General features: G+C 33.7%; 1 protein-coding gene across 1 annotated transcript; it reads right to left on the bottom strand.

Annotated features, from left to right (window-relative positions):
- Positions 1 to 2893: 2893 nt before the first annotated feature.
- On the bottom strand, positions 2894 to 8480 carry LOC132104852 (tuftelin-like). Its single transcript, XM_059510379.1, has 9 exons — positions 8448 to 8480; positions 8306 to 8374; positions 7796 to 7885; positions 6142 to 6264; positions 5817 to 6037; positions 5324 to 5429; positions 4391 to 4474; positions 4214 to 4305; positions 2894 to 4018 (listed from the first exon to the last, which is right to left on the bottom strand). The coding sequence occupies exons 1-9, from the start codon at positions 8478 to 8480 to the stop codon at positions 3946 to 3948; spliced, it is 891 nt and encodes a 296-aa protein (XP_059366362.1). The 3' UTR covers positions 2894 to 3945.
- Positions 8481 to 9056: the final 576 nt, after the last annotated feature.

Genomic DNA, 9056 nt, shown 5'->3' with positions numbered 1-9056 from the left:
TCGATGTTTTGCCCCTTATAATTAAAACCGCAGAGATCTGATTGTAAGACTAACCATTAAAGTGGCATTAACAACTGTGTCGAGCTTTGCTTATACAGGTGCTGGTCATATAATTAGAATATCATCAAAAGGTTTATTTATTTCACTAATTCCATTCAAAAAGTGAAACTTGTATATTATATTCATTCATTACACACAGACTGATATATTTACTGATATATTCATTATCTCAGAAAATTTGAATATTGTGAAAAGGTTCAATATTGAAGACACTTGGTGCCACGCTCTAATCAGCTAATTAACTCAAAACACCTCCAAAGCCTTTAATTCGTCTCTCAGTCTAGTTCTGTATGCTACACAATCATGGGGAAGACCGCTGACTTGACAGTTGTCCAAAAGACGACCATTGACACCTTGCACAAGGAGGGCAAGACACAAAAGGTAACTGCAAAAGAGGCTGGCTGTTCACATAGCTCTGTGTCCAACCACATTAATAGAGAGGCGAAAGGAAGGAAAAGATGTGGTAGAAAAAAGTGTACAAGCAATAGGGATAACCACACCCTGGAGAGGATTGTGAAACAAAACCCATACAAAAATGTGGGGGAGATTCACAAAGAGTGGACTGCAGCTGGAGTCAGTGCTTCAATAACCACTACACACAGACGTATGGAAGACATGGGTTTCAGCTGTCGCATTCCTTGTGTCAAGCCACTCTTGAACAAAATAGACAGCTTCAGAAGCGTCTTGCTTCAAAAAGGACTGGACTGCAGCTGAGTAGTCCAAAGTTATGTTCTCTGATGAAAGTCAATTTTGCATTTCCTTTTGAAATCAGGGTTTCAGAGTCTGGAGAAAGAGAGAAGAGGCACACAATCCACGTTGCTTGAGGTCCAGTGTAAAGTTTCCACAGTCAGTGATGGTTTGGGGTGGCATGTCATCTGCTGGTGTTGGTCCACTGTGTTCTCTGAGGTCCAAGGTCAACACAGCCGTATACCAGGAAGTTTTAGAGCACTTCATGCTTCCTGCTGCTGACCAACTTTATGGAGATGCAGATTTCATTTTCCAACAGGACTTGGCACCTGCACACAGTGCCAAATCTACCACTACCTGGTTTAAGGACCATGGTATCCCTGTTCTTAATTGGCCAGCAAACTCGCCTGACCTTAACTCCATAGAAAATCTATGGGGTATTGTCAAGATGAAGATGCGATACCCCAGACCCAACATTGCAGAAGAGCTGAAGGCCACTATCAGAGCAACCTGGGCGCTCATAACACCTGAGCAGTGCCACAGACTGATCGACTCCATGCCACGCCATTCCTGCAGTAATTCAGGCAAAAGGAGGCCCAGCTAAGTATTGAATGCTGTACATGCTCATACTTCTCATGTTTATACTTTTTAGTTGGCCAAGATTTCAAAAAAAAATTCTTTCTATCTAATTTTCTGAGATACTGAATTTGGGATTTTCCTTGGTTGTCAGTTATAATCATCAAAATTAAAGAAATAAACATTTGAAATATATCCGTCTGTGTGTAATGAATGAATATAATATACAAGTTTCACTTTTTGAATGGAATTAGTGAAATAAATAAACTTTTTGATGATGTTCTAATTATATGACCAGCACCTGTACTTTCAGCTATCTGTTCGAATTTTGAGAGACAGAATCATTTGTTTAAGTGCAGAGTTACATCACTAGATGTCGCTGGTGGTCTGCGCTGAATTCTTCCGAGCACCGGACACAGACCGAAAATAATCGGATGGCTATGTTTTACACTACAAGTGTTGGGCTCGTTACTCTTTTCATAAGTAATATTATTACTGTACTTATTACTATTTGGCAACAGTAATTAGTTACACTACTAGTTACATAACTTGTCCTTCACGGCGCACAGAAGTTGTAATTGTGTAATTTCCTCATAAAATTCTTCTAAAATGTTACTATCAATATATTTCTGCCTCAACATTTGACCAAAATCTACACTGGATCGCAGTCAGACGTTTTTAATAACATTCACTTGTGATTGATAGTGACTTTAAAAGTGTTGTATTAATTGTCATGTGTAGCTTGAATCTAATAGTAGCTATAATTTCACTCTTAACCATATATGATAATATTTCATGAAATATGTTTTCAAAAGAAATCACATAAGTTCATAAGATTTTTTTTTAATTATACGAATATAATTTATATGGGGATCAGAGGGATGTGGGTGGGCAAGCCATGTAATGCCATAACTTAACATCTGTGTTCAGATCAGCTTTTGACAAAATCAGTGTAATGGCAACATCCCCTTAATGTAAGGTTTTCCATATTTCAGGGTTTCCTGATGCACTGGTGACTTCATGTGCCTGTGTGAGTTGTGAAAATTATGAAAATTAAGAATTTCAAATTATTGGATTGTTGGATTTCAAAAGGGGTTGAGGCATCAAAAGTAACTAAGTAACGAACTGTTTTATGGATGGTAACTGTAATATTACTGAAATCTTATTAGTAATTACTAATTAGTTACACTACTTGTTACTGCAAAAAATAATTTTATTACAGTAACTAGTTACTGCCCAACACTGTCATGACCGAAAGTATGTTCACAGACGCTCACTTCTAATTAACGGATAAATCTTAATACTACAGCATAATGATATTCTTTTATCCATATTCCAATACCCAGTATTTAAAAAAATAAATGTTTGATAAATATGAGTGTGGAATTCAGGTGTCCACCATAGACTGTCCACACATATTTCTGGACATGTAGTGAATGTTGTAGGGAAAACTGGTGAAAATTATAATGCACTAAAATGTCTTTACTTGGTAAGTAAATAAATAAATTGACCATTTATCAGAATCTCTTCACTCTTATAAGAAAAAAAAAATGACATTGTCTTGCAAATATTGTGAGCAAACTTAAATACTTTTTATTGTTTGGCCCTTAAAAGATAAATACATATACCAGGTAAAACACGATACCAAAGAAATGTGCATAGCACTACAATTCCATCTACAGTAAGACATTTTTCACATTTAATAAGAGATGGATGGAAAGGTAGTTGAGCACTGAATACAGTAACAGAAAAAAAAGTTATTCAAAACACAATACAATTACAGTTCCCAAAGGGAAAAGACAGCTTTGCAAGGTACAGTAAATTCAGAACTGTATATTAGAGTATATGTACATACACAGATACATAAGCACAGAAATATTGTTGTGGCTTTATCAGATTACTCAAATTGGCTGTCGAACCCAAACAGTGGCTTTTGCACCATCTTGCAGAACAGTTCTCTTTGCTTAATAGTTCCTTTCCGTGCCAGTCAGCACGGATACGGTTTCATTTTCCACTGTAGTGTTGATAACGGAGCTCTTTGGGATGTAATACATATGCGTCAGTGATTGCCTTGGTAACGCAGGCGTGATGTAAACAGCTATTTAGACTATGATCAGATATTTCTGTTTTTAGGACTCCTTTTTTAATCTTATATTTACTATATTTAAGGACACAATTCCAAGTGCAATAAGCGCAAATGTTTCCTCTACAGACCATACGTTTTTATACTGAACGCAGCGAATCAAATAGTCAGATAGCGCACTTCTGCTTAACCAGATATGGAGAAACTGGTAGCCAGGCAACAGTGGTGATGCCAATCTAAAAATGGCTGCATTATTAGATTCTATACATGAAACAGATATATTGACAGATCTGTAAGAAATATGAATATCAACACTTACATCTACAAATATGAATAAAGTTGCTTAAGGTATAAATATGCAGTATATGTTCTGCAAATCAATTATATTTCCATATATATATACCTCAAGTGCTACTCATGTGGTCAACAGAGGGATGTTGCATAAATGTTGAGAGAGAAGAAATACTTGTTACTTCTTTTACAATGTGTCTCTCACTCAACCTGTCTCTCTCTCTTCATCAGCTGTCTTCATCTGTTTTTCAGGACTTGATCTCAACCACTTTAATGAATGGCATAGACTTGTTTCCAGGACTTGTTGGCGTCAGAGGTTTGCTATAATACAAAATGACAAACTTTTTTTTAAATAACCAAATGCCTTGTCCGAAATGTTTTTATGCAATGTTTTTTGCAATATTTCTCATACTTGGTGCTTTTAGAGCTTGATAGACATGGTCAAAACAACATGGTTTTATTATGTTGTATAAATAAGGAGATTTGTTGTTAGTATTTATTGTAAGAAAGAAATACCTGTAGACAACCTTGGCCCCCATGTCTGAGTTATATGGTTTAGACACTTGGTTGTCCAAATAAAACTCCATCCGGTCATGAATCTCTCTATTCTGTAGGACACATTTGATATGTTACAGTCACACAGGGAAAAGCAGAAAAAATAAATTGGCTCTTTGAAATAACTCAGGCACTGACCTCAGCTTCGAGGAAAGCCACTCTCTCTTTGAGGTCGCCGATTACCCGGTCTCTTTGCTCCATTATGGTTCGGGAATTTTGCACCTGTAAACATATTTGAACATATGAATGAATTAATGCAAGCACTTATCACACTCAAATTGATTTTAAGGTTTGAAACAAAGTTTAAATAAAACTTGAGTATTCTACAAAAAAATAAATAGAGCTGGATTACTGAAGCATAATGCTTGGTTTGCATTTGTGATTTCAGTGTTCATGGATGAAGCCATTATGTGTAACATGAGATCTCAAGTGCACTGAGGTTGAGCAGAAGGGAAATGACCGAATCTTTTATTTATGACTGAGGCAGAGTTTCACTTGTCTTCTCTGAGCAAGCACTCTATATAATGCATCTGTTTATTTTCGAGAAAATCAAAAATCTTCCTAATGTTTCTTTTTGATTTTACCTGGTCCTCTCTCCTTCTTTTTGTTCTTTATAAGCATATTTCCTTAAGTCAGCATGAGTATTCTATCTATCTATCTATCTATCTATCTATCTATCTATCTATCTATCTATCTATCTATCTATATAATGTAAATATTTAAAAATATGTATATACCTACATTTAATAAATAAAAAATGTTTTTTAAAATGTAAATAAAATAAAATGATTAATTTTCAAATTAATTTAAAATGTAAGTTAATTTTCCTTTTAAATTATATTAATAAATTATCTCATTGTATTAATAAATGTAAAAAGTACTGTTTAAATTATGATTGATATACATAGCCACTCTCCTACTACATTTTTCATGATCACACCCTAAATCTTTTTATTGTTGAATATAAATAAAAATTACATTACATATATAAAATGGTTTGCAAATGTCATTTAATGATTTGTCTCTGTGATTGGGTGTTTCTCCAAATATCCTTTGCACAGCTATTATTACCTGTTCGATCATGTTCCTGACTTTCCTTTGTTGACTTTTGAGCATGTCATCTAAGCTGTGGTTCTTATTCTTCAGGGTTGCCAGCTCCTTTTTCAGCTGTTCAGACCTGCAGTGCAGAAAACCTGTATGTTACACGTGTACACACTCACAAATGACACTTGCATGCAACACAGAAACAATTAGCAACATAGACGGTCAGTCTACTTTTAGTGTATGAGAATGAGTCAAAGTCAAATTCTATGTGAGAGGCGTGACATTGAAAGATGAGTTTCTATTGCAGCACAATGCAACTTAATACAGTTGTAATTAGGCCAACATATTGCCAAGGAAACATTAAACATATGAAAGAAATGCATTATGTATAGCTTACTAAATTGCAGGTGGAAAATATTTAATTGCTAAATTGCAGGTGGAAGACAGTTAAACATACAAGAACAATGCATTATGTATAAATGAACAGCAGCAATTTGGGTCAGAAAAAAAAAGGCCTCACCTGTCCTCACTATCCATTTTCTTCAGTCCTCGCAGTTTCTCAAGTTCTGCCTCGCTAGCGGCCAATTTTTCTCGTAGCGTGGCATTTTCCAGCTCCAAGCCACGCATAAGCTTCTGCGTCTCTTCCACCTTTTCGGCCTGTTCCTCTGCCTTGGTTTCTGCCTTCTGTATGCAAGAGGTATGCTCCTCTAGAAACATCCGCTGATATTCAATGTTTTCCGCCTGATGAAAGTTTAAAAAAATAAAGTGCTCAGTTAAGAAAAGGCAAGACACATTATATCACAATTCTATTAATTTTCCTGGTGTTTTTTTATTTAGTTACAAACCTGTAGTCTCTCTTTCTCCTCCTGGTGTTTTCTCTCCATCTCTTGCAGACGACTGTAAAGATGTTTAGTGACTTCTCTCAAGGCTAAAGAGTTTTCATCTTCCTTTTCATCTTCCTCCTGACCCTGTGCAAACATAAAAAACTTTAAAATTTCTCCTATTTTTATATATTTTTTTTTCCTTGTTAATCTTGAAAATGTGCCATGCTATTACAGTAAAAAGCATGTTAATATGCATTTTTGGAGACTCCATCATAATTTAGTACATATATTTAGTACATATTCTCTTTTAATATGTGGTAAATTTTTAAATAGCAGATTTTATAGTATATTCTTTCAATTATTACTCTAGCTTGTAGAAAAAAAGTTTTTATTATTGTTATTTTGTTTACTGAGCAGTTATAATTACTGTTATTTCGGGTCGTTTACTGAGAAGCCACAATTGTGACCCTGGACCACAAAACTAGTCTTAAGTGTCGATTTTTCAAAATTGAGATTTATAGATAATCTGAAAGCTGAATAAATAAGTTTTCCATTGATTTATGGTTTGTAAGGATAGGACAATATTATATTCAAGATACAACTATTTAAAAATCTGGAATCTGAAGGTGTAAAAAAAATCTAAATACTGAGAAAATCGCTTTTAAATTTGTCCAAATAAATTCTTAGCAATGCATATTACTAATCAAAAATTTTGTTTTGATATATTTATGGTAGGAAATTTAAAAAATATCTTCATGGAACATGATCTTTACTTAATATCCTAGTGATTTTTGGCATAAAAGAAAAATCAATAATTTTGACCAATACAATGCATTTTTGGCTATTGCTAAAAATATAACCCAGCGACTTAAGACTGGTTTTGTGGTCCAGAGTCACAATTTTGGAAATCATGTCATGGGTGTGACTTTTCACAGGCAGAAGCAAAAGTTTAATGTGCATATGCCCCAAATCTCAGCACATTGCCATGAAAACAAGAAAGAACAAATCTGTGGTAATGTTTTTGGCCAAATTATTTATCTATGGACGTCATCATATTTTCATTAAAGAGTCTGAATTATATCTGCTACTTTGTGTCTCTTTGTGTCCATTATCATGATTATTTTTCTGTACAGGAGAACAGAACTTCCCATTTTCAGGCCATGAAATACCCTTTATGGAGGAAAGGGGCTATTTTTACTCACAATACAGCATTTAATTCTGTCCGAAACAAATGAAATGTGATACAGCGAGTGGACTGAATGCTATCGCTCTCTTTCTATGGGAGTGTCTCCGTTGTTTGTGTTTGTGAGTAGCCTATCCCTTATGAAAGGAAAATATATTTACCAATATATTTCTTAAAATATATTGTGATATATTGTAATATATTAATTTCCCTTTTTATTTTCTAAAATATTATATGTTTGAATACATTTAATAGTATATTGATGATTACATAATATATTGCAAAATACACAATGATTGCCGCTTTCAATATATTGCAATATATTGGAAAAAATAAATATATATAAGAATATATGCCTAATATATTACATGATATTTTCCAATATACTGCAATATATTTTTGTTTCATAAGGGTATGCATTCTTGCTATATAGGTAGGTATCTTGGTTTATGACGGTGCAAATGAATAATCTTTATATGACAAATGGTTTACCGGACATTTGGAGTAAGAGCCGTTCACAAATCCATTAGATCCATTGGCTTTGCTGACAAGTACGTCAACTTTAATGCCACTGGATGGAATCTAGAGAACAAGATAGATTGTTTTAAAAATCAAAAAAGCTTAGAGTAATAATTTGCAAAATGTTCCAAACTGATGGGAAAAATATGAGCAACTGAGGAAATAACGGATACCTACTTAAAAGAACTAAGTGTATAATTAGTGCTGGGCAACAATTAATCGCATCCAAAATAAACGTTTTTTTTTTTTTTTTTACATAATATACTGTATGTGTATTTACTGTGTATATCTATTATGTATATATAAATACACACACATACAGTATTTTCTTAAATATATACATGCGTGTGTGTGTATTTATTTATACATAATTTATACATAATATAATATAATTTTCATTTTGGATGCGATTAATCGCTATGTATATTAACGTATATTGATTTTGAGAAATTGATCTGAGCAGGTAAAATGTCAATATAGTACCTTATTGTTGTTGTTATTGTTTTGTCTGGCTGCCATGTGCTCTCTCAGAGTCTTCAGACAGTATCTCACCTGAAGACAAACACAACACAGAGATTACAAACTCATTTTTCATGGTTAATGAGTGGGCGGTGGCAAAACTGACCTCCTGCACTGGTGCCACATCATGAGTCGACATCTTGACACAATTCTGTTTTCGCTCTCTTTGCAGTCGTCTACAACAGTCGATCCTCTGCTCTGTATTGCGTACTTCACTTACAACAGCTGGTAAAAAAAATAAAAGCATTATAACATTCATTTGTAAACTGTCGCTCTGTGTAAAGACCTGCATAATTTGTAAAAAAAGATACAGCTTTATTGGAAATGATTCACAATAAATGTTTTGTTTGCTCTTGATATTAACCTTGATTTGTCTGTTTTGTCATACAAGCAAGTACTCACTACCAATAAAGTTTGGGGTTGATAAGATTTTTTTTTAAAGAAAAAGCTCACCAAGCATATATTTACAATTTATATTTAAAATACAGTAAAAAAAAATCTAATCTAATATTGTGAAATATCATTACAATTTAAATAGCTATTTTCTATTTGAATATACATTAAAATGTAATTTATTCTTGTGATGGCAAAACTAAATTTATAGCTTTAACTGTAACATGGTCATTCATAAATCATTCTGATTTGATTCAAGAAACCTTTCTTATTTTCAGTGTTGAAAAAAGTTGGGCTGCTTAATATTTTTGTGGAAACTAGT

This window comes from Carassius carassius, chromosome 25 (assembly GCF_963082965.1).
Source record: "Carassius carassius chromosome 25, fCarCar2.1, whole genome shotgun sequence".
Classification (NCBI taxonomy): Eukaryota; Metazoa; Chordata; class Actinopteri; order Cypriniformes; family Cyprinidae; genus Carassius; species Carassius carassius.
Note: the sequence above shows the minus strand (reverse complement) of the source record. Positions and strands in the feature narration are given on the sequence as shown.

Coding starts and splice junctions, on each gene's coding strand:
- LOC132104852 (XM_059510379.1), bottom strand. CDS start 8,480: ATGTCGACTCATGATGTGGCACCAGTGCAGGAG. Junction 6,038..6,141: donor AGGAGAAAGAGAGACTACAG/GTTTGTAACTAA, acceptor AACTTTCATCAG/GCGGAAAACATTGAATATCA. Junction 5,430..5,816: donor AAAATGGATAGTGAGGACAG/GTGAGGCCTTTT, acceptor TCTGCACTGCAG/GTCTGAACAGCTGAAAAAGG.